At 36.4% G+C, this 27,312-nt stretch overlaps 1 protein-coding gene across 1 annotated transcript; it reads left to right on the top strand.

Moving 5' to 3' along the window:
* The first annotated feature begins 1,338 nt into the window (after nt 1–1,338).
* Nucleotides 1,339–26,407, top strand: LOC150107929 (17-beta-hydroxysteroid dehydrogenase type 6-like). The gene is made up of 5 exons (XM_090415453.1): nt 1,339–2,003; nt 12,787–12,999; nt 14,616–14,798; nt 22,014–22,146; nt 25,802–26,407. Exons 1-5 carry the CDS (start codon nt 1,799–1,801, stop codon nt 26,154–26,156), a joined length of 1,089 nt encoding a protein of 362 aa, XP_090271579.1. The 5' UTR covers nt 1,339–1,798; the 3' UTR covers nt 26,157–26,407.
* Nucleotides 26,408–27,312: the final 905 nt, after the last annotated feature.

Here is a 27,312-nt window from a genome sequence, read left to right as displayed (position 1 = left end):
GAAATCGGTAATAACTGGTTTTGTCCAATATATATATATCAGGAATTCTCGTTGCTCTCCTTCAGAGAGGGCTCTCCCCACTTTATGTGGGGAGAGCCCTCATGGAAAGAACCATGAGGTATTTCCAGTATTTCTTATCAAATATGAAATACTGGAAACGTCAACCATCATGCACATGGAGTGGGGTCACTTGGGGTAATTCTAATCAGAGTTAATCGCATGTTCTGATTTCCCCCCACTACAATTGAACAGTAACAGGTGTTTACTAAAATCGTATACTTCATCGAGAAAATTGTAAATTCGGAACATTCAGAAATCCTGAATTTTAATTGATTTTATTTATGTTATTTTATTTTTATTTTTTCCGGAAAAGAGCGGAAAACACGAAAAGCCATCAACACTAACACAAATTATCTCAAGAAAATACCAGACAATTTTGAAATCAAGTTCTCAGAAACATACAATTATTCTTAAAGTATTATTACCAGTAATTAGGGAGGCGCAGGAAAATCAGGAGATTTCCTGCTGTAATTCCCCTATAGATGTCTTTTTATTTTTCAGCCGAATTCCTCTCTCTCTCTCTCTCTCTCTCTCTCTCACACGCACGCACACACACACACACACACACACACACACACACACACACACACACACACACACACACACACACACACACGCACAAACTGAAATTTCTTTTCTAATAATTATCACTTCACTCTGGAACTAGTTTAAGGGGACATCATATTAGGTGTCACCTCATATGATGGTGGACACCTAATTGGACACTACAGGCCGCAGTGTCTGACAGTGGATTGCTAATTATTATCATCCATATCTCTTACGTGCTGGCTCGATGGATCAGGAATTATTTACCGAGACGTCCCGTCAACCCACAGAATAAGGCAGGTCGTGAACCTATCAATGGAATGGTTCCAGATTTCATTTCTGGTGCTCTTCGCACTTCATTGTGTGGGGAGAATCATAAAGATCGAAAAAATATAGTATTGCGGGAACAACTTGACAAATACTGATTAGGCTTTATAAGAAATTTTTATTATTATTATTATAAATTAACAAATTTTTCACTTTTTTAAATTATATACGCCTATGTCTCCCCGCCATCTAGAAGCAGCGCTTACCTATTGAGTATTCCACGCAACTTCAGAAGCTAAGGAACACAACTCATATAAGTTATTCTCGCGTCCTAAAAGATGGCGCCACAATGAACTCAACGTCACGAAAGTATTGTCAAGTGCAGAAATTCAGCGTGTTTGCTGACTTACTAACAATGTTATCGCAAAAGCGAGAAGCAAGTCGTAAGTGGTGATAGGTACCGCGCGGATTCGTACGTGTATGCGCATACTTGGGGGGAGCAGAAGTAGGAAGTTCTTACACTCGCATTCCTGAAGACACTAAGAACGCGATCATACGGGCACCACCAAACAGGTGCTTATGACTGTACTGAAAAGGTCGTGCTTTTGAATGTCCAAGGACATTACAGCACCGCCAAAACAGTCCCTAATCGTGACGGAAGTAGCTGAATGGATAGTGACGTCAGCTAGTTCCTGATCAACATGCGTCAGCTACTCATACGCAGGAAAACATCTTTCCACTGCGAGTTTCACCTGTCCATCACCCGTGTTGACTTATTTCTACAACAGCGAGCCAGTCAATGAGATCACACTTTTTGATTAGATTTCTACTCATCACGTGAATCTCTGCGCACGCGCTGAGAAGGGCTGCACCTTCCCACTTTGACCATATATCTCAATTGAAGAGAAGATCCAAGAAAATCAACATGCTCCTCATCACTGTCCTGTTCGCAGCTTTTCTCTGGACGATGTTGCACCTGTGTCGGATCCTACCTTCTCTACAGGCCGCAGTGTCCGACAGCGGGTGGTTAATTATTATCATCTATATCTCTTACGTGCTGGCTCGATGGGTCAGGAATTATTTGCCGAGACGTCCCGTCAACCCACAGAATAAGGCAGTTCTAATAACAGGTACTGTGAAAAAATAATCAATGCCGTACTAAGCTCGATATTTTAATCAGAATCGTGTCTTACCACTCTTAGAGTTTAAAATTGGGTTCACATTAAATGCCGTGTGAAATGAGAATAAAAATAAAATGACCTAAGAGTGATAAGATTATTAAAAATAATGGGCTAGTGTGTAAATCTAGAGGAATAATTAAGTACTAAAGTTAAATAAATTTCTTAAATAAATAAAACTTATTACGATCATACCTATATTTAAAGTCTATTATACAACCTTTTTTTTTTAAATGAAGAACTAATTGGAATCAGAAATAAAATGTATAATAATAATAATATAATTTTACTCTGCCATTTTAACCTATATTAACTATATATCTCTCATTTCCTCTGTGTGTCATCATGAATTTCTCCTATTAATAAACGTACACAATTTTTCGTCGTCAGAAATCTGTGTCCTGAGAAGTTTTTCCTTTGTATAATCTCTGATATAATTCTATAATTACAACTGATCACCAACCTAGTCGGATGAGCTATTTTAGTTTCGTGAAAAAAAGTGAAAAATATATCGCCCTTCGTGAATTTATTGTGTGGATCTCCTGCGATGAGACCTCTAACTCTGTGGAGATATTCGTATAATAATAATAGTAATAACGTTTGGAGAAACCTTCCCGCTATTCTGAGTAAGGGTCATATTATTTGTATCTCTTCGGGCCTGCGATCAAACTATTTCTTCTATAATAATGCTTACTGTATATTAATGCTGATTCTAGTAAAAAAAATATGTTTTTTGTGTGTGGAGCAAGCAAAAATCCTCAGAATACTGTACTTTGAAAAACATTATATGACTCACCTTAAAACAATAAAAATCTTAATATCCAGTTTCAATTAATTTATAAAAATACACTACAGTAAATAAACTCCGCAGTGTCGATTACTGAATTTGTAAAGAACTATCTTCATTTACACGGCACTTGAATACTGATGAGCAAATAGAAGCAGCCAAAAGATAGCAGCTACAGATTCGACACAAGGGGGCAGTGCAAATTCTAAGAAATATTTTTGTCTAGTTAAACATAAATGTAAACATCCAACAATTGAATTCTTCTTTTTCTAAACGGGCTGCTACATATAAATCTCACTCACATGCATACATAAAATTGGTAAGTATATTTATTTCCCGTTTGACTATAGTATATAGTTTGACTTTGAGCACTGTTCTTAGATTAACTGGTAAAGAATGCCTAACAAAGCAGTCGATGATTATGATTACGTGCATTTTTTCCAAATGTTTTACTGACTACTTAGCAAATATTACTTTCTTCAATATTTGACTAATGTTGTGTACAACGTTGAGAAACATCGGACTAAGTTACATGCCTCACGTATCCTTTGTTAATCTGCATCTTATTTCTGTCTAGAACCAGCAGAAAGCCTCGCGATATTTTTTATAAAGGAATGAGTAAATACTCATATTTCAAGCGTCCTTCATTCGCCTACTCCAATTTCAAACTGAAAATAATGCAAAACATTAAACAACTGTACTTGTGAATTAAAAATCTCCGACTGTGCCAGCTTTTAAAATATCTATTATTATTATCTATAATAAAATTATAAACAGAATAGCAAAATGTGTTAATATTAAAAATGTAAATGCTATTAACAGTTGTCAATTTTAATCAGAACAGTTATCCCCTTTATAACAGTAGCAATATGTTTCTAACTAGAATAACATTCAAAACATATTTCAAGAGAATAAAATAGAATTAAAATGTCTCAACAGCTATTAAAATACCACAATATACTATAAACAGAAAATTTGTTTTGATTTTATTTTATACAAATCAAAACGAAAATTAAATCGACAGTTTGGGTGAGTATCGAATTTTGGACAAAAAACTTTAAAAGAACATATCGAAGTTCTTGGTACTTCCAGAGTAGCTCAGTTTAACCATGATACCCTTGGACAGAAAGACTCCAGTTCAAATCCTGCATTGGAAGCGAAGATCTTTTATAAGGTATTTTCATGCAGAAGTGGCAGGCAGGCTTTTCATCCCACAAAACAGGTAAACCGATAATGAATAAATAGCGCAATTCTTGGATTAACTGACATAATACACCGGTTTCATAGCTTCTTCCTCTGGCCGCAAATCTAAATAACACGGACAATAACGTCGAATCCTTTCAATAAGATGAGTTAGTCTGGCTCCCTTGGAGTTGGCATGGTTTTCCTCGCGCAAAACAAAGCAATATAGCCAAAAAAAAAAAAAAAAAAGAAAACATGCCCAACTAATAGAAGTAAAACATATCGGCTATTTACATATTTACATACAACTCAACTCACGTGCTGATTTCAATAACAACAAAAAAAAGAAAAGTATGCAATTATTTCCAGCAATGTTGAGGACTCGAATAAAAAATCTGATGAAAATTGAAGCAACCAGACCATGATCTCAAATGATATATCTTTGTCAGCACTAACAAACGTAGAGAGTTCCTTTTTCTATTTCATGTTGTATCGGCAGCTTCCTTAAAAAGAAAAGGTAGGTGAGTCTTGAAAAGTGTTTTCTCAGATACAATTTCACTTTTTTTTTTTTTCTGTGTACACTTCGCACCAATCTTTAAATAACAGAGTAACTGATAAAATGCCAGCGCATCTCTAATTAAGCTCCAGTTACAGAAGCTGGAATTTCCAATTTTAATAATTATCACAAAAGAACGGATATTATTTGTAACCAGCTCATTATTCCGAATACTTTGCCATACAGATTAAGCTTGCCCAGCGGGGAACAATTCCCAGAGGAATTATCAAGGAACTACACCCAGATAATTATATAATGGCTTCCGCTTGAACTGGATTTCGCAGAGAAGCGCATTGATTTGTACAAAAACCAGTCTCCGAAAGGGCAGAATTGTGTAACTAGTCTGAGCAGACAAGAACAATTAGACAATAGTGAATGTTGCGGGGTATCTTTTAGGGTATCCTGATGGATGCGATGAAACTGCAGGATGTTCATAATACGAAATGGGCAAACCATTTGTTTTCATTTCCTTTTTACTTTCCGTGGTGTGACACTACTTCCGGTAGAAATTCTTCCCAATAAATACTTCCGGTGAAAGTAAAAACACTACGATTTCAACACTTTCCTTTTAGAATTTAGAAAAAAAATTATGAGTAAGTCATACAAATTAAATGCTACAGGAACTTCCTGCATTAATTTTTTAATGGTATACGAATCAAAGAAATGCGGTTTGCTTTACTTTCCACCATCTTCTTCTTCTGTTTTTCGCCCGTTTTAAGGCCCATGACTGGCAGTATCCTTGGCTTCCGAAATCTTGGATGAAGTAGTGAATCATAAGTCCATGAACTGCATGTGTTACAAGTAAAACCTGCGACTTGAGTACAGCTAACTCACCTTCAGTTCAAAAAGTTTTTATAAATGTTCCACACATAAACGGGATTTGAACCCAGATCTTTACAACCAAAGGACATCGTCGTTACCAACTGGGTTAGAAAATTCTTTAATCCCCATAATAGAATAAAAAACTAACCTAAATAAAATTAGGTTCGTTGGATTTATGGCAGTTTTCTATGAAGTATCTGTAATCTGTACGTTTTTTGTTTATAGCCAGATAGGATTCATCTCACTACATGACAATGACTTTTCTGACACCAATTTATCTTCATCTGTCAAACCACAAGGTATCATTCTGATAAAGTATTCACCACAATAAATGCAAATATTGACTGCTCTGAAAGAAGGATGTCTTTATCAGTTTATCGCAGATGTGAAGTATTTTTAAAATCTCATGCTATCAACTTTCAGTTATTTTGATCATATTAAAATGAACATTAGTTCTATTGTCCCATTGGACCGTAAATCCCACAACTTTTCTTTTCCTGTTACACCACTGTTTTCCATTTCGTCATTCCCTATTTTTGATTTCTTTTTAAATCTAATAACCTGTTTGGAATACCAATTTGCCTGACACCAGTTCATGGCAAAAGTCTTATAACAGGCAGCGGTGTTCTCACAACAAGCAGAAATGTCGACTTCACGTTTATTATTAGTATTATTATTGTTATTCCACCTTCGTTCAAATTATTGGTAATTTTTCTTCTGCCTTATTTTTTTTCTGTTCAAAAATAAAATATGCACTGATTTGACAAATGAATAATAAATTTGCCTGTACCTTGATACATGCCATAATTTAATTATGATAGTTCTCTAACATGTTCTAAGATCATGTCTGCTTTACATCGAATTAATTGTATATTTATTGAAATATTTTGCTTACAGCAATTAATTCGGTATCAAAGAGCGTAAAATTTGGGTTATATTACTGGTCAGTGTAGCTAGTATTTCATTTCTTTAGTACTGTAGTCACTTCTTAGGAATTTAGATGAAATCGTGACTCTGAGTAGTTTTAGAAGAATATAATACGATATCAAAGTTCAAAGACCAGTCTGTGAATTACGATATCTGATCAAGATTTAATGGTTTCTGATCAGATTGTTTTCCAGGAAAATGGAAAAACAAGTGATGAGTTTTTGTAACAAAAAAAATAAAAATAAAATAAAATTCAAAGTATGTATTTTATTATTATTATTTATTTATTTCCCTCAAATGCACTTCGTTCCATAAAAAAGTGTCCTCAAGAAAAGTAGATTTGTGCGCCATCTGGCACCAAAACCCATGTTATTTATTTTCATTTATTGTTATTTCCATATACTTAGCATACTCAGTGCACGAAGTCCAAAGAAAATCAACTGAATCACTTCTTGAACTCATTTCAACATCCGTCTTTATTTAATCTATTTTCTTCCCTCGTGATTTATTATTTCCAAATGGTTTATTAACATTTTAATATAGAGTGAAAGACTCTTTTACTATAAGGCATTATTTAAGTTTAGAAAACAAACAAATGTTTTTAATATTTATTTAAATTCAATTTTCCATTATCTTACACATTTCAATAATTCACCACCAGGCGTATTGTATCGCTCACCTGAACAGACTTGATAGATTACATTCAGAAGGAATTATCAGTTGGAATAAAGCCAAAAATTAAAGGTATTGCCTACTGCTCGTTGCTCAACATCTCTTTAAACTAATGTTTAATACATTATATGATAATAACAATAATGTAAATGATAAGATTGTAAATGTCAAGTACTTGTTTGGTACTTGTTTGTACCGAAATTAGTAGGAGATCGGAATGAAAAATGACAAAGGGTTGTAAATAAATTAAATAATGCGATATGTCATTTTACGCAAAGTAACATGGGAGAGTTTGTTAATCAGTGACAGCAAAAGATAAAAGCATTCATGACGTGAATGTAAAGACAATAAAAATATTTGTAAAAAAAAAAAAAAAAAATACGGTGGTAAACAGGTATGTTAGGAAAACTAATTTCGTAAAAAGTCACTTAAATTTTACTTTTCAAAATTTCAAACCATAAATAAAAAACAAAGAATTAAAAAAAATTCGTTTCGTAATATAAAGCCATCGACAGGGATATTAGGTAGCATTTTTATGAGAAATTTTTGCTGGAAGGCTGCGGCGTTAATCCTAAAAATGTGGCCATGTTTGGTGAGATTTTTTCCCCCATTAAAGTGCTTTTAATTATTTTATGTTATTTGGCCATCTGGTGTAGCCACTATTCAATTCATTTCTAATTGCTGTGTACTCAACTTCCTGCTACGAATACAACGAATTCATTTGCAGACGAATAAAAAAAGCAGATTTTGTAATCTTCCCCGCCTTTTCCACTATAGGTTACTCTTTAAAGGAAAATGAGGTTATGGTTCCACTTGTAGCGAAAATTAATCCGAGCAGCAAATGTGCTAAGTGCACTTCACATCGTTCCAACTGACTGCCAAAAATGTGACTGGCGCCAAATGGATACACAAAAAAGAGATTAATAGGATTGCAAGAGCGTAACATGATGCTACAATGAATACGTTTCAGGGACAATGACATTGGAACAGAACCTTTCAAAAAAAAAAAAAAAAAAACAGAAGAAGCAGGGGGTGGTGGCTGGACGCTACAGAATATCTTTCTGTTTTCTGTCATTTACTATTCCGATAACGATTCCAATGGCGCCAATGTTTTCGTATATCTGATTTCGCTAATGCCTGAATACTAACAGAAGCGTAGGGAAAACATATTGTTGTGGAAATCCGTAAGCCCACCAGCTTTCCGACCTCATGATTCTATTTTTTATTTTATTATTATTATCCTGACATTATTTTTCCATAATTTATTTATGGAAAATAGATTATGATAAAAATGTGTCATATCTATTTTCCAGTTATTGAGCAAAAATGGTATATTTTGTAATACTTCATTTCTTAATTTATATCTACTTTTTATGTACTTTTTTATCTCCCAAAAATTATAAATTTTATTATTTTTATTCCTTATTATTTTATTTCTAAAAGAGAGAGAAAGAGAGAGAGAGAGAGAGAGAGAGTAAGTGGAGCTCTTTTAACCCTAACTTTTGGAAATTGGGGAACAGAGGATCTCCATCTTTAGCAATCAAGGAAGCTGAGCCCATGGCCTCGATGGTTTTAGAGTCATCGGGTGAGAATATAGACAAATAAAATATATAAAAATATATAAAAGATTTAAATAAAAGAAAAGGTGGTGGATGAATTTTATAGCCCGCATAATACCACCGCCTCGCTTACTGATGACAATAAAACCAAGTTTGATATGAGAGAAGGGTTCTCAGCTTACCTAACCCGTGGTCCATCCTGAAGAAATAAAAGAACATGAAAATTGCATCCGTTTTATAGTAATTTTCTATTTTTTGATAAAATCTTAAATATTTATTTATTGAAGTACAACACTTTTATTTTTAACGGCTGTATAAGACACAATTAAGGATATTTTGCTCTTGGGCATCCCTGTTTTTGTTATGACGCATGCTATACACGCTTTCCTTTCTTGCACCCGATTTTGACGTTTTAATGAAAACTGATTTATATATATAACCAAATGGAGTCTCTATAGCTCAGTCGATATAGACGAAGCCCTTTGGTTAGAACCCAATGGTCTCGATTCCCCTCCAAGACGTGAGGAACTTTTATCTGGTCTCTTTCGACTAAAGGTGAGTTAGCCAGTATCATAGGCGGGTTTTTTCATCCGGAAACTCGGATTATTCGTTCCCCAAAAAAAACAAGCAAACCAGCCCCGTGAACACATGCATCTACAGACATAGAACACACTGGGAGGCATAGGGCTAACCACCTTACCCCCGAGGCGGTCGCGGTTTCAAATCGTAATAGTCCATGCCTAATACGAATGTCACGCTTCTGGCCTCCGATAAGCAGATGATGTCTCACATCAGGTAATGAAATTCATCTGCTACATAAAGATATTTACTAACACCCATGCTTTTAGCAAGGGATTGAGCTCGGAGAGACTGTTAGTTGGAGAAGGGAGTACATTATCTGCTTGGCCAACCAGACCGGCAAGTGACGTGGAGGAAGTTTGCCATTCCCTGCCCTTACTTTCCTTTCGAATAAGGGAAGTTTTGTATTTACGTATATGGCAACAAATATTGTGAACAACTATCCCGCTTATTGGAGACCACACCTGGTAAAGTCCCAACCCCCTGCTTCCTGGAAGCATGAAGCGATTAAAAGTTCCATGTTTAGTTTCTAATTCTGGGTTTCCGAATTATTTCACTCTTAGCATATCACCATAATAATGTACAATAAGTATACAACCTTTGGTGGGTGAGATTCACAAAATGAAATACCTTATCATTAATATACAGTATGTGTAAACAAAATGTTGGACTAAAAATGGTTCCAATGGAAACCATAAACATAAATCTAAATCCAGTATTAAAATTAATTTCGTTTTCAGATTTCCCATCAAGTCTTTGTCTCTCTCTCTCTCTCTCTCTCTCTCTAGCATATCAACTAAGATATGCTATAAAATTCTGATTAATATTACAATGATAATGTAAAGGAAAATATGGAATATTCAGTATACGAATTTAAATAGTAATTGTCCATAAAATCCATATACTTAATATCCCATATTTTCCTCTACATTATCACTGTGATATTATAAAATACGAAGACACCGTTTCTTTGTTTAGAGATTTTCTTAATTTTTTTTTCGTTTATCTATTTACTTAGCTACAAATCAGTTATCACCGTAATTAGAAAATTGCCTGATAGTTTAGCGCTGTTTTATGTTTGGCAGAATATATTTTTGCTATTTAAATAGCAGGTAGTTCTCAAATGTAGTCTTGCTGATTTTCTAATACATGGCAGCATTGCAGGTAACTTTAAAGTGTTTTGCGAAATACGCAAGACTTGTTACATTGCTAAATTAGTATTGTCTATCTTCCTGTAGCCTTTAATGAATTTCTTCTGGATGATGAACTGTTTTATGAAATCTGCATTTAGGTTCTTTGATAAAATTTGTTGAACAATCTTGGTTTGAAGGTGCGAGCGTAACCTTGTGGAAATGGCTATTTATTTCCATCCCCCAAAATAATACCGTCTCATAGATTCTGGTCTCCGACTAGCCAAACTTTTCGGGATTTCTTCGACCGGTTCCCGAATTAGTCATTCTTTGGCACGACACTTAGGGTTTCGTCCTCTCGGAAACTTATACACTGCTTGGAAACAAGTCAGCGGACAACATAGTGTGAGGAACAAACAGCAATGACGTCCATCTTAATAAGATCTAGGACCTCCTTTCGGTGTGATGACTTAAGCAATTCCTACGGGGCATACTTTCCACAAGCATACGATAGCGTTCAATGGGAATTTTGGACCATTCTTCCTGTAGGCTTTAATGAGGTCCTGGACTGTTTTCTGGCTGACGTCCCTTGACCTCACCCGACGGTCCAGTTCATCCCACAGATGTTCAATACGCTGGAGATAGGGTCTCTGTGAAGACCAGTCAATTGTAATGACATCCACATTGTCTTGCTGAAAGAGACATTGGTCAGTTCCGTAGAAAGGCACAAAATAGGAAGCATTGCCCAGAATGTTCAGATACCTCTCGGAGTTCAGTGGTCATTGCACCACAAACAGAAGTCCGAGGAAAAATAGGATCATAACATCACACCGCCTCCTCCGAATTTCATAGTTCGGGTTCGGGATATGCACTCTGGTAAGAGACGTTCACCAGGCATCCGCCAAACCCACACAGCTCGGTAGATGTTTAGCGCGATTCTTCACTACATAACATGCTTTCCAAGCTTCCACATCCCACTGTACACACTCTTTGAACCACTGAAGACAAGCTACATTTTGGTTCGGGTAATGTGGGACTTGCATATTGCGGTCCTACCATGGACACCCATGTTGTGAATCTCGGTTCTGAATGTTCTTGTGCAGATTATTGTTCCACACCTGACACATTGAATGCGTTGTTCCATCAGCTCGGAACACCGCATCCAATGTGCAGTAGGCCTACGAATGCCAGATTTTACATATTATCTCCTTCGTAGTGCCCTATGGTCGCATTCGGTGAATGTGGTGGGTCATCCCCTACGTGTAGCACTTGCAGTTGAATCCCTGCGCTTCCATTTCAGTATGGTATCACCACTGTTTATATATATATATATAAACTCTACCGTATAACTCATACTATTACAGATAACAATACAAGTGTTGCGGTTTGAACAATGAATGGCGGTAGTTGTTGTTTTCCTCGACTTTCTCTAGCCTCGTAAGTGATCTCTTATATTATATCTTTTATCGTAGTGAGAGTTCGAAGATCAGGCTGGCTCCCTCCTATCTCTGAAAGTCAGTTAGTGCTAAAAGATAACCAGTTCCGCTTCATTCCTTTGGGGAATAAAAACACGTTAGATGATTTATCTCAACTGTAGTTTCAATCTGAACATTTCAGTAGCAAAAAGATTAGTAACAACACAAAATTCTACTCTTGAAATGACAGTAAATAAACTATCTTCAATACCTCAGCAAAAAAGATTTTTGTATCGTTTTCTGTTATAATGATAACATCACCACTACAAAGAAAGCTATTTGGGAAACATTGTTTCTCATTGTCTCGGATCATTTCTATTTTATGCATTCCTTGCAGTCATTTGATGGTATTTGCGACGTTTTCGTATAACAGAGAAAATGTCTCCAATGACAACAATTATATAAATATGAGTAATTCGGCATTGCTGGTGTTTCTCTTAGCACCTCTGGCTGCTCCTATTCTTTAGCAATTATTATTACGTGACAGCTCCAAGGGGTCCAAAGACTCATCGAGGGAGGGCACATTACAACTCTCTGTCTCCACCACTTAATTCACCAACTATAGAGAACTGCAACTAGCATCATCATCCACACCAACGCCATCTGCTGTTCAGTTCTACAGCTCACTGAATATTATGGCCCAATAGCTATCAGAACGACACCATTAATCGCTATGTTTGATTGATTGTTATAATACAGTAGTACGAGCGGCAAGATGCCACTTTTCTGAAATTTCTAAAATACAGTTTCCAGCTTTGCCATTTTGACTTCTTCCACTGATGAAAATCGTGCGCTTCATGTACGAAAATAGAAGATGTAATGGAAATTGGCAGATAAATTACATATGGATAGCGTGAATTTCTGGAGCCTTATCAAATATTCACCTAACTAGAGAGAGAGAGAGAGAGAGAGAGTGAGAGTCAATATCTTACCTTGTAAAAATAGTCATTCTGCAATCTGTCCCTTCTAGACTGATATTGATAGACTTTTGGATAATAAGCCCATTTTCCAGGATTTTCAATTTCTACTTTCCCATTTTCCCATAGGTTGCGATTCTGGTTTTGGTCATGAGTTGGCCCGTCGCCTAGACGAGCAAGGATTTTGGGTTTATGCAGGTTGTCTGTGTCCAGATGGTGATGGAGCGAAGAAGCTGAAAAATTCTTGCTCGGAAAGGTTACACGTACTGTCGATCGATGTCACCAAAGATGAAGAAGTACTGGCAGCAGTTAAGGAAGTCGAAGCAACACTAGACACAAGAGGTAAGTATCAGAACTAAACTTATGCAAGCTGGTTTAGTAAGTAAAATAAAACAATCTGTAATTTATTTATTTATTTTGTGAATCCTACATGGTTTGAAGATTATCTAACCAGATATCTAACCCATACCTGGTCCGCAGTACCAAAATACTATCGGCCGGCTATGGGTTATAAAATCTGGAAATCATATTCCGATCCTTTTTAATAACCATTTCAGTTCGGTGGTGGTGGACTCACACCAGAAAGTAGGTGAAATTCCTCTAAAGACATTCTTCTACATCCATAACTACAGCAGAATTTGAATCCATAAGCTGTTAGTAGGACAGCGGAAGTTCTATTCTTTCGGGCAACCGGGTTGGCAAAACAGTCAATGTGTTCCTTCCAGAGGATGTGTTAGCTCCATTGAATGCTTTACCGAAAATATAATATGAGTAGTTTTATGCGGCCACTGAGAGCATCTAGAATAGGACATTTTATGCGGGCACTCAAAGAGCATCTAGAATAGGACATTATATGTCGTTACGTTGTTCTGTTTGTGTAAATGATGAATAGCGTGCTTTATTGTCCCAGAGAATATTTTTCTATTCCAAAATACAGGTTCTGTGCTTTGCGATATGTTCAACACTACTGCAGCCATTGACGAACACTAAGTTTTTTGCTGGAATTTTTTTCCTACTTGGTTAGATTATAATAAATTTAGTTTAATCCTTTATCTAAGTGTAAGCAAACAAAGTTTGCGCCTGAAGTATTTTCTGAACTGAGGCAACTCGTGGTAAGGGTGGACCGAGCTCTCATCACTCCTTGTCTTAGTATCTCCCATAATGCAAACCACATCTCCTTGCGAGCATGTATTACTATGCATTAAGGGAAGGGCCACTACCCATAATGCATAATGCATAATCCATGTATGATGCATAGTATTACGCATGTCCGCAAGGAGATGTGCTTCGCATTATGGGAGATACTAAGACAAGGAGTGATGAGAGCTTGGTCCACCTTTACCACGAGTTGCTTCAGTCCTGAAGATACTTCAGGCGCAAATTTGTTTGCTTACACTTGGATAAAAGATTAAACTAAATTTATTAGAAGACTAAGTTTGTTTAAAATAAGTCTGTGGACTGCAAAATTCGTCCGCGGAATTCTTCCGGTGCAATGCTTAGAGTACCATAATCTAGCCTGTTGGTCTGCACTCTCGTGGATATTCTGAAGGAAGTAAGGACTATTTTGTTTTGATCTAAGTGGCCACTCTTAAGTCTCTTCTCTAAACGCATGCAATGAGCTAGCGCTCAGTTTTGACATTTATTTCCTCTTGCCCTACACTAACGCATAAAGTTTCTTACCTTCATCTTTCAGTTCTAATCGCACTGCAAAACTGAATCCATGTTCTAACTCGCTCGTGATTTGCTCCTGGTAGCATTTAGTGTAAAGAATGAAGTGCAAGATTTCCCTTCGCACGTGCGCTGCTGATCTCATCGATATTATTTGCCTATCAGATGCTCATGCTGTAGTGTGCCACTACATTTGGGAACATTATTTCAAAAACACACAAAAAAATGCATTAATTGTATTTTGAGTTTGCTTTTAATTGCTCATCTTCATTTGACTGTTTTCCTTTCAGAGTTGTGGGCCGTAGTGAGCAACGCTGGGGTCGCAATATTTTCTGAAGTGGAATGGTGCAGCATGCCAACAATCGAATATATTTTTGACGTCAACGTTTTTGGCACTATTAGGGTGACCAAGGCATTTCTACCTCTTCTGCGTGCACATAGAGGCCGAGTGGTGGTCGTATCTAGCGTTGCAGGTGAGTTAACCTAAAACTAAAATGACTGAATGTGGACGTATAGCTTTCTGTAATAAATGTTCTGTGTGATATGATGTGTACTGATGTGTATTCTTCATTGTTTGATATGATATGATAGATTAGTTTATTTTATGAAGTTATTTGTCCCTAACAAAGGGCGAAGTGCGAAAAGCAAGGAGTACCACCATGTTTTACGTTGTGCATCTACTTTACAATGATCCCCTCATACACGAACACAGCTGCTTACTTTCTAGTAATGCGTGTTTTTGTTATGAGCATTGCACCTCCCATATATTCGATTTCAGTGGAAGCTGGTATGGCCTTTCTAGATGTGCGTGTGTTGGTGTATTAAATAGCATAACGGCGCTTTGACCTACCGAAGTTGACATTTAAACTGTTACTACCCCGAAGGCTTGAGTGATGTGCTTATCAAATGTACAGATGTGTACTGCTCCATACAAACAGAGAAATGGAGTAGTTTTTCTGGAAACCACTTGCAGCAGACGCGATTCTTTTTTCAAATAATATCGAGAAGGCCACAGTTGCTTCAGACAATTCTGGTTAAAGCTGCTTGGAAGCTGATCAGATAAATATAGATGAAATCGCCAATTTTAACATTTCTCACAAATCCCATCACAAATAATATTGTCATTCACGAAATCTGATATAAAATTTTCTCTGAAAATCTAATCGTACTTATCTTTGAAGTGAAACTATCACGATTCTAAATGATTTCAACCAAGATCACTCATAAAAGCAGAATAACTTAAACATTTGGTAGGTTTTCTAGTTTTAAGAATGAAATAATCGGCTGATGATGCTGAATTTTGCGTATGATCAAAGAAATAGAGCACTGAAGGTTAGTTTCTCCACCATTACAATGCTCCTGCGCACGCTGCTTTGTTATTGCAGAAATTCCGGCCAAAAACAGAACGGATGTTGCTCAATATTCCTTTACTCCTCAGGTCTCTCACCATTTTTATTCTCTGCGATATTTAAGTTGATACTAAAAAGAATAAGATATGGTAACCGCCACGAATAAGAAAATGCGTAGGCTATAGTAACATGGGACTTCCACAAATGTTTTCAACAGTAACATAGGGGACTACATCGAAAGGGATATCGCGAAATGGGTCGATGTCTCTACCTGAGGAGTAGAAACTGCTTTTTCTCCTCACTTCAATTCATAAACTTCCAATAAGTAAAGCGCATATTCCCCTGGAAAAGATTTCTCATTAAACCTTTTTTTATTTGATATCATGAACGCTTTTCGTTGTACAAACATTTCCTTCATCTACTTCCACCTATCTGCAAGTAGATATCTAAATATTGACATAGCCTCGTTGTTTTTTAAAAACGATAAAGATTAGAAAGAAACAAACAATTAATAATGAAACATAAATTCTAGTCCTTGACCCATTTTCCTTTGCTGCACCACCTGGTGGACATTAGCCAGACACTAAAATGGCGAAAATAAATCACTGAATAATCAAAACAAAGAACAATACGAAATCATTGAAATTATAGAAAAGATCAACGGAACAAATTTGAATATTACCGTGAATTTTGAAGACCCATCCAGCTGTAATTTCTGTAAACAATGAACAAAGAAATATTAGTATATTTTTATGTAACGATAACCTACTTCACTGATAAAACCAGTCAGTCAGCATTCACCTACTGGAAAATTCAGAATGGTCTAATAAATCCATAGATATGCATCGACAGATGCTCTTTCAACTCCATATTTCCAGTATTAAACAAAAATTTAACGATTAATTCGCCGCAAATAAATTCGGCAAATGGTCCTCCAAACAAGCGGAAAGCCCAAAGAAAAAAAAGGTTCGTCAAGCTGTTTTATGTTTTCCTAAAAACAGTTCCTTTTTTTTTTCGTCTTTTTCTTGAATGGATTTTTACGTCAGTCAGACTCCCTGAATACAAACGATGAACACCGGATAAAGACAAAAATAAATAATCAACATAAAAGAACATTCATCATCGTTTTTGATAAGAAACACCATATGACACATGTTGTCGTGTAAGAATGACTAAGTTCACAGGAAACTAGACGTCAATGGCAAGTTTGGATTTCATTAATGTTAATGAAACATTTTACAAGGAATGTGCTATTTCATTGAAGTATTGTGAGAAAATTAGCACGGGAAGCATATTTAAATTTCCATTTTAAGATTATATGAGACACCCTTGTTTCAACGAACTGTATTACACTTTCATAGTGCAAGAAAAATACGCTGAGTGGCCACTTTATTAGAAACACCTCTCCATTTTCCTAAATAGGGAGATGTTCCTAATAAAGCGGCCATGCAATGTATATTAGAGCATGTTCATCAGTTAACTGTACGTGTTCTTTATCCAGTCGTCTTCTTGTTTTGCAAGAGGAAATTCCGCATTCTGAGACGAAGAAACCCTGGCATCCCCGTATGAACCAGATGATTGTTTTAGATGAAAAACTCATCCAGATTTGTTGCTTCTTGAAAGAGATTCGAACCCAGATTTTTTCCAACCAAAGATCTATCGTCTTTACCGAATGAACTATAGAGACATTTAAATTCTTAGTACATTTTTGTTGTACAGACTGACTATTCGGTTTCATTATTGAGACTGGAAACAATCTCAATAATGCAGAATGAAATAAAGCAAAAGTTCTCTCTCTCTCTCTCTCTCTGTGTGTGTGTGTGTGTGTGTGTGTGTGTGTGTGTGTGTGTGTGTGTGTGTGTGTGTGTGTGTGTGTGTGTGTGTGTGTGTGTGTGTGTGTGTGTGTGTGTGTGTGTGTGTGTTGAATCACAGGGGATCAAACAGCAGGAATATTCGAGGTTTAGCATTCTCTGACATGAAATATCAGTTCTGAATGATGCACAACTTCCGATTTTGTGAGAAATGTGTAAGGTGTAGTTTTGGGAACTGAGGTGAACACTAATTATTTCAGTCATCAACAGCTACGATGGACAGTGATTATTGAGATCGTCGCCAGTTGAGCTTCATTTTTAGGAATAATAATTCTACTTTGGATTACTGGTAGTGGTGATGGTTTACTACGTTTATATTGCCTAAGGCTGCGTATTTTTGTAAAATGGTCATGGAAACTTCTTTTTTTTTGTGAAAGAATTATTAATCTTTGTAAGTTTCTTGTGTTTGATTGTGTTTTTATCATTTTTATTTTTATTTTTGGGATCCTCATTAAAACGGTTTCGTTAAGCTATCCTTCATCGCATGTGGAGAATAAGAGATAAATAACACAAGAGATCACTCAATGGGAGATAAGGAACTCGAAAATTCACCGCCCACACAGAGGAAACCAGTCTTCTATCTACGGGTAGCCTCAACGATTTCCTCTGCTTACCATCATACTTGGACTTCTTTCAGGCACGAAATGACAGAGTAAGTGACAACAGGATTTATCACCACCTGATCGGGAAGTCTCTGGATTTGTTGCTATCCGGTTCTGTTACGATTTAGTGGCTGACCTGCGGAACGGTTTTACTTCAGTACCCTCAAATGGGGAGAACTGAATCCTTGACTTGTCCTTGAAGGGTATCAAGGACTGACTGTCCTTGAAAGGTATCGTCAGAACGACATATGAGAAGAGCGGGGGATTGAAGCTAAAGCCCTTAATCTGAAGACCAAAAATGGAAGCAAGCCTTTAGGCGTTCAATAAGCAATGCAAGGCACCTCGTAGAGGTCTAGTCGGCATTTTCTCCAACTCGACGAGATATGCATTTTTGACTTCAACACTCGTTATATACGCCCGAGTCTCATTTACAGGCTACACCAAAGGAGAATAGAGCCAACGACTGTGGGCTCTATATGCTATATATTGCGCATCGATAGTCCTTCATCAGCCCAACTATAATGAATGAAGGAATTTGTTTGCGAGAAGCGTTCACTAATAAAAAAAAGTGAGGCGTAATGAACTACAGAAGCATGACTATTTTTATAAACATCATTAATATTATCTTTATTAACAGGCGCCTTTATAGCATCAAGATGCATCATGGAAGGACCACTCTAATATTTACACCATATCTATTTCACCTATCTTTAAACTCATTCACAGGAGGTGCAATCACAGAACACCTCTGGCAACCCATCCATTCATTCAGCACGCTCAAATAAAAAATATCTAGGTCTGAAAACTGTGCTAACCAAGCCTTTATTCAACTTCCAAAAGTGATTTCTTGCTCTTTCCGCTCCTATTAAGTATTCATAAATTTCCTCTGCCACTATACTGTACAAAACATTCAGCAATTATATCCCTTCTATCCAGTAGCGCACTCAGGATATAATGTTGAGGGGAGGGGGAGTTGAGTAAACGATTTGAGAATACACACTACGCATCGCATACGACCTATGACTGAGCATCTGCAGTGATCGTTAATTCACGAGTAGTATAGAAATAGAAGCACGACACAACATAAATAAAAAAAATGAATTTTAATTAGGAAAAGAATTTTGGAAAATTTTCCGGTGTTTTTTTTCCTTTTTCTTTGGGGGGGGGGCAGGTCCCTTCTCCCCTTTGGGTGCGCCACTGTTTCTACCACATTCTCTCTTTTTCTCGTATCAACTACATTTTTGTAACTGCAAACATTCAATCCATCCTCATAGGGAGCATGCCACATACACGTCCCCATTTTGCAGCCATTCGCCTCCGAATCTTCTGCATCACTTTCCCTTCCCCAAGAAATCTAAATGACCAAATCTGAATACCCTCGTCCAGATATAAAAGTATAGAACCCTATAAAGAGATAACAACTTCCTTGTCCCTACGTGTCAGCATGTTTTTCGGAGTAGAAGTGATTCAATGTACTATTTTGTCCTGTTTTGAATAATGTCATGTAAAGCTCATTTTCTTATCTACTATCATCCTAAATCCCTGGGATCATTAATCCCAGAGATTAATGATCCCAGAGATTCAAGTCATCCTTTAAATCATCTATCAATTTATTCGTCATGCGTCGTTTTATTCAAGTTACCCTATTGCCCTCTCCAATGTGACTTCATCTGCAAACAAAAGGATGTTACTCTTCATATCATCTCCAATATCATGAAAGTATAAATTAAACACAGGGGGGACCACGAACAGAGTTTTGCAACATGCCCTGGTAATCTACCTTTCTCTTGACTCTGCTCCATCGTACACCCGCTCCACTATATCTTTCCGTCACTATCCTTTTATCCATGTTACCAGTTTAATATCCATCCTCATTTGCTCCATTCTGCACAATAAATTTCAGTGCAGTATCCTGTCTAATACATCTTCGATGTACCCCTTTAACAAGTACAGCTGAACTATGATAAGCTAAAGAAGTTTATCATAGTGTAGCCATTTCGTTATCCAACTCCACTCTCGCTATTATAGAAAGCAAATTGCACAAAGAAGATCTGGCCTCCTTCAAAAAAGTGCTGTCTGTCATAGAATATCACATCCAATCAACCTGTTCTTGAATTTTTATAGTGTATTATTAAATGTTTCTGAATTCTGGTATTGTTATTGCTAATATTATATATTAGTGATGATTATTTAATAAAATACTATCAGTAATACTATAACTAGTATAACAGAAACGGATTAGTAGAAATAATATTAATAATACCGATATTATTTAATAAAATGGTAACTGGTATCTGGTGGTAATAAAACGGTAACTGATTAATTATCATTGTAACTATGCTCACTGAGCTAAAGACAGTTTTGAATTTTTAAGAGAAAAAAAGGTGCTATTTAGTCAAATGTTTCGAGAAACGAGAAGCCCAAACATTTTTTTTAAATATAAAGGACAAATGTGATTAGTCTTACACTTAATTAATTAAAATAACGTGACGCATTAGTTTTTATGCATTAATCTTTTTTGCATATCCTAACACGACTTTGGTCGTAAAATGTGTTAATTTATTAATACAGATTAATTAAAATACGATAATTATTGTACGAGTTACTTCATGAAAGATGATTATAGGCATATAATACCGTATCAGAGTGTTTCATTCTAGGGGAGATGAGACTTATGCCAAAGGGGATGGAGAAGGTTGACGGATTAGAAGTAAGTGAAGTAGATGTATTTACAGTAATAGGTACTCTGGATGTCAGCAAGGCTGAGGGGCTAGATGAAATTTCTCCACGAGTTTTAAGGGAATGCGCTAAAGAAGTAACAATTCCCTTGACTTGGCTGATTAATGAAAGGCTTGCAACGAGTCCCTGTGGAGTGGAAGGAGGGTAAGATAGTGCTACTGCATGAGAGTGGTGGGGGAATGGAGGCATCAAATTATAGACCAGTTTGTGTCACTTCTGTGGTTGTGTAGGCATTAGAAAAATTTATAAGAGCGCGTATACAAAACTGGTCAGATGAAAATAATATTATCTGACCAGTTTATTAAGGGATTTTTTAAGGGGTGTTCTTGTTTCAGTAATCTCGTTAACTTTCATGATAAAGTATCAAGAGTGGTTAATAAGGGAAATGCATACACTGTATTTTTTTTTTTTTTTTTAGATTTTGCTAAGGCAGTTGATAGGGTACTACATAAACTGATATTTAAGCTGCAACGTATGAGTTTAGATAATAAGCAAGGCTTTCCTTAAACAACCAAGTCAAGGGAGCTGTGTTAGTTCTTTAGCGCCTTCCCTTAAGACTCGTGGCGAAATTTCATCGTCCCACAGCCTTTTCACTGAAATTCGAGGAGATATTCAGTTGTTTGTGGATGACGTGAAGCTGGGGAAGGTTATTGAGAGTAGTGCTGATAGTGGCTCTTTGGGAGGATCTGAATAAGCTGGAAGTATGGACAGGTGAAAGGGAATGCCAGTTTGATGTTGCTAAATGTAACGTTTTGAATTTTGGGAATTGCAGATGAGATACTGCATACTCTATACATGGACGTATACTGGAAGAAGTCGAGGAAGCACAGGATCGTGGAGTTAAGTGGATCGAAATTTCAAATTTAAGGGACATGCTGCAGACGCGATTAAGGCAACTCAGAAGATTGCTGCATTATTAAAACGAACATTATTTAGCAAAGATAAAATAGTGGTGATTGCATTGTATATGTAAAATTATATTCCATGAAAATAATGAAATAAAATATTAGCTTTAAGATGCCTTCTAAAAGAAACAAAATGACTTTATTTTTCTTTTAGCAGTCTAAACAAATGCGTCAGATATTGTCGATGACTAATTATTCTACAAATGGCCTCCTTCCTTTCAGGTCACTTTACGTATCCCGGATTCGTGACGTACTCCATGACGAAACACGCTCTTCTGTCGTATGCGGATGGCTTACGAAGAGAGATGAAGAAATGGGGAATCAAAGTATCGACCATCGAACCTTCTCTTTACAAGTAAGATACGAATACTTCGTTACTTCTCAATTTCATCTTCAGACAAGTATAAAATCTTGAATTGGCTTTTTTCGCTACACAAACTTCGCTGCTGTTCCCCGGATGTCAGAAACATTCATTCGTTAACAATGCATGTTGTTAGAAAGTAAACTTGCCGATAACGCAGCTATTAAACAGTACTGGTACGGACTCTATTACGAAAGAGGACACTCATTATAATACCGTATGATAATTCTGGCGGAAGTGAGATAGTGCACCATCCGGTAGGGAAGTAATGTCACTGCATGCTAGTGAATTTATGCTTTATCTTGTCTCAGAGTAGATAAAAAGAGCCCAATTATTTGTTGGATACTTCGTGTAAATCTGATTATTTATAGACGTCCGATTATATTTTCCCCTCTGCTATAATAGCGATTTCCAAAAAGGAAACATAACATTACTCTTTAAACGTGCATTTATTTTTGTTCATATTATTAAGAACAAAAATGCTACTCACTGAGTTTGCTGTTCACAAGTTATCCAGTGTAACTAATCCTCATAAATGATCACGCATCGATTGAAATAAGTGTGATATTTATGAGGATCAAACCGTATAGGAAACAAATAAATAAAACAAAACATACACCGTCACTGTCACTCTTGGCACTATAACTCGGCTTCTAATGAAACAAATCTCATAAACAGTTGACACAACACTAATGAAGGTTGCCGCTTTCGACAACAAAAAGATAGAACAGGTGGCGCCACGGGTTTCTTCTATTCAGAAAAGTTCGGTTTCTTTTTTTTTGGACAGACGGTGTAAGCTTATCTTAGAGCTGATAAATAATGACTACCATTTCTTTAATAGAAAATTAAAAATTAAACTGTAGGCTTAAAGTCATAGGAATGATTAAAATTCCAATAAGAAACTATAATAAACAATGAATGAGTTGACCAACTCCAAATAGTTTGTCCTTTAGAGCAAACTGTTTTGATCTGAATTTGAAGAAATGTACACCACTGTCCAAGCCTCTGTAGCTCAGTCGTTATAGACGAAACCCTTTGATCGGAAAGACCTGGGTTCGATTCCAGTCAGTGATGTGAGGAATATTTATCTGGTCTCTTTCGACGAAAGGTGAGTTAGCGAGTCTCATACGGAGGTAGACGGTTTTTCTTCAGGAAACTCGGGTTTTTCGTCCCTCAGAACAGGCAATCCGGCCCCGAGAATACACACATGGATTACAGTCATGAATACGTCTCAGCCATATGCCGGTCCCGAGCCCGGATAAAATTGGGGAAGTTGGGGAAAGCAATGGTGAACTACACTGTAAAAATCTCACCAAGAGCACTTTGTGGGCAAGCCTGCGAAGTCACCTACGGTCGGAAACGACTGAAAGGGAACCACACTACTGTCATTTAAAATTGCCTTTTGAGAAGCAATGTTATTATCTGGCAACTGAAGCTATTTTTATGACAGTTCCACCCAATAAAAATTTTAAATACCTGCGCAGTGGCTTGGGTAGTTAGATAATTTTTAGCCGAAAACCCTGCTGTCGAGAATAAACAAAGCACGTTTTTTGCATATATGAACAAGTAGGTGGTGGTGGTGTCACATCAGATGAGGGAATTGATCTTCCTTCTAAAGATTTTCACAAACATCCATCTGAAGAAAAAATGGAGGTCTTACCATCTTTCTAAGGCCATGAAACCCAGTGTATTGTAGTCTATTAAGACCGTCTTGTAAAGGTCAAAATACAGGACATTTCTAACATCCAGATTATTTCGAATTTTTTCTAAACCGCAGAATGGCGGCTTAGAAAATTAATTTCTTTATGGAGAAAAAAATTGTTGATTTTATCAGCTACACACGCGGCTGAAGAATGTGTTTAAATATTGGGAAATATACACATTTATTCTCCTCTCTGGGAAGATTCCTTCTAAATCCTTAAGAAAGAAGTTCATTAGCGTGGTTAGTAGTTGGAAGGGGATCAATTGTTCGATGCTGTTGGCATACTCTCCCTTGATGAGTCTTTGGACTCCCTGGAGGTGTCACATAATAATAATAATAATAATAATAATAATAATAATAATAATAATAATAATAATAATAATAATTCACTCAGTTTTTCAACAGCATCTATCATGGTTATTGCATAGTCCTGAATGGGAAGATCAATACTGCATGAGAATTATGGCAAATTCATGATGAATATTTAAAATATATATTCAACCACTATAAAGTTTCGAACCACAAGATGGCAGCAGTTGTCTGCCGCATTCACACCTCTATGTCTAAAAATTCATCTCTAGCCATAAACTCAGCGTTTCGTGATAGCTAAGAGTGGCCACTGGCTCCTTACTGAATTCCAAAAGTCAGTTAAGCTAAAAGATCTCTGCCTACTCCTTTTGGAAATAAAATGGCGTTAGGGAATTTGTTTATTTTAATTTAAATTAGTGAAGATTTAAACCGCTAATGATGTTATATTAATTTATATTTTGTGTGAATCATCCTATTAAATGTACAGGTCTTCGGCTTGCTTCGTCGAAATATGTACAGTCTTCCTGTTCCTGTTGACGGAGAATTCAGGTCACACACTGCTGGTTCATTTCTCTCTCTCTCTCTCTCTTTCTCTCTCTCTCTCTCTCTCTCTCTCTCTCTCTCTGCTGAAAAGCTTTAATTTATTGATTATTTCGGCTCACATTCCCCAAAGAGTAGCTCCGTCTACTCTTTGGGGAATAAAAAAGGTTAGCAACTTTCTTTATTTCATATACATTTCCATACAAGCTGGGGAGAAAAGGGGCGTCAACATGCTTTTCTTTATAGCTTATTTTCAAGTACTTTTAATTTGTATTATTTCAGTCAACTAAATTTTTGATAATGAAAAATTCCATACCCCAGGTTGTTGTTTCTGAGTATCTTCAGGAGACCTATTCATGACACACATTAGATGTCTATTTTCTACTAAACGTTCTTCTCTGTGAGATGTCACAAGCTTATAACAGGAAAGACAAGTACATAAGCCTCCTTCCCTCTTTCCTTGATTCAGAAGTTGTTTAACATATTCTTAACAGAGTTAGAAAAAAATTTTTTAAAGGCTCCTTATGGCGCCACTTGTTGCTTTAATTTTTCATTTTAAATTTATATATATATAAATATATAATTCACACACACACACACACACACACACACACACACACACACACACACACACACACACACACACACACACACACACACACACACACACACACACACATATTGTACGCCTACAGTTCATAGACCCAGGACCGGCAGATTGCCAAGAATAGTCAATTCATGCTGAAGGGGTGAAAGAAATAAAGGTTGTACGAATTGGTCACCAACACGCGAAATCACGTGCTTTATACGTAAAATTTCCAAACTCTTATACAAGCAAAACAGCTACCACTTTAAAAACTACAATGATCATAAAAGAGAAGTTAATTTTCCGACGTGTAATAATAAACAACTCCTCCCAGAAGACGGATTGATTACCCTATTATCGGAATGGATTCTCCTTTTTGTGACATGCGCAGTGTCGAAGGGTCTCGCATCTGTGGGCGTACAGTATATATAATCAATAGTGGTTGATATATTACATAAGATAAGTGCTGTATAATAATTACGTTTTCTAACGCTTAGTATTTCTTACTTTAGAACACAGATCTCGGCCTCTGATGTGCTCTCGGGGCATCTGGAAAAATCTTGGAAATCAACTCCGGACCAAATTCGGGATGCTTATGGACAAGAGTACTTTCAGGACTTCAAAAAGAGAATGTGCACACTTCTGAAGAACGCCAGACGTCAAGTGTATGAAGTGGTAGATTGTTTGGAACATGCGGTCTGCGATGAAGATCCAAAATTAGTGTACCGATGTGGTGGTCCTGTTGATAAAATTCGCCAATGGATAATGAGTATTGTGCCAATGTCTGTGCTGGATTTTATCATGTGTCAGGTTGTCCAGCCCAAGAGGAGAACAATTCAAATAAATGGACTCAAGAAAGGTTCATAAATGTGTAAAGCTTTTATGGAAAATATACAGAACTTGTGATCGATAAGATGTCTTTGGTGTTCTTTGAAATAAGACTTTTGGAAGAATCCAGAACAATAGAATTATTGTAGGAGCATCTAAAAGATATATTGTAAGTGGTTGGGAAATGATGGGTATTCAGAAATTGCTTCACAGCTACAGATCTTAATAATAATGATAGTAGACAAGTATGAATATGATCGTGAGGAATAATTAAATGGTTTTCTTCTCAATGCCATTTTTGCATGATTACATCATTCATTATCATACTAGCAACGAAATTATAGCGGTTTTCGGCATTTGTTCTGTAAACAGTTGATTTATATTTGTAAGATATAAATGTATAATCTATCAAATCATTCGCTTTGATATTTCAGTAATCCGATTTAAATCAACAGTGAGATGTTTTAATAAATTTTAGAAAACTGACCTCTTAAATAGCAAAATTCATTAAATGCTGACCAGAGCAGAATTATAACGAACAGTTTGAATCGAATTTGAATTTACAATGATAATGTTGTGGTCGATAAGATACGTAAAATTAAAAACCAAAAATTCATACATAGATGCACTTCACAAGTAATTATTGCTCTTTGGAACAGGCAAGTAGGCCTCCCCGATACTAGGATTTTAATCTCCCGTCTCAGAAAACTCGACAGCAGAACTCGCACTATTTTATACAGTTATTAGTATTATGGAAATGTTTCAAAAAATCATGACTAGCCATATGTTTAGCATTTGGTGGCGGCTAAGAGTGGAACTGGCTGCACTCCGATTTCCAAAAGATAGAACTAAAAGAGCTCTTTGGGAGGATGGTGCTAGGGAATTTATTTATTTATTGTCTAATTCAAAACAGACAAGATTCGATGAATAAATTTTCCCAATCCTACCTATCTGAATGATTCCACTATGGAGATCAGACTTTCCAAATTTCCTTTATAAAATAATGAATTATCTTTCAGAACTAATTCACTGTACGTTTTTCAATAATAAAAAGTTTTGAGTTTGTCAACTTCAGTAGTAAGTACGTGAAAATTAAATTCCAGAACCAAATAACGGATACAAATCTTTGTAAGTCTTTTACATGTAACAGGCTTTGCATTTGTATATTTTGAAAAACTATGTCTCTGGAAGTGGG

The sequence above is a fragment of the Typopeltis vanoorti genome, chromosome 3 (assembly GCF_054136105.1).
Source record: "Typopeltis vanoorti isolate ZY-2024b chromosome 3, IOZ_Tvanoo_1.0, whole genome shotgun sequence".
Classification (NCBI taxonomy): domain Eukaryota; kingdom Metazoa; phylum Arthropoda; class Arachnida; order Uropygi; family Thelyphonidae; genus Typopeltis; species Typopeltis vanoorti.
The sequence above is the reverse complement of the archived record's forward strand: the minus strand, read 5'-3'. Positions and strand labels throughout refer to the sequence as shown.

Coding starts and splice junctions, on each gene's coding strand:
- LOC150107929 (XM_090415453.1), top strand. CDS start 1,799: ATGCTCCTCATCACTGTCCTGTTCGCAGCTTTTCTCTGGACGATGTTG. Junction 13,000..14,615: donor AGCAACACTAGACACAAGAG/GTAAGTATCAGA, acceptor TTTTCCTTTCAG/AGTTGTGGGCCGTAGTGAGC. Junction 22,147..25,801: donor ATCGAACCTTCTCTTTACAA/GTAAGATACGAA, acceptor TTCTTACTTTAG/AACACAGATCTCGGCCTCTG.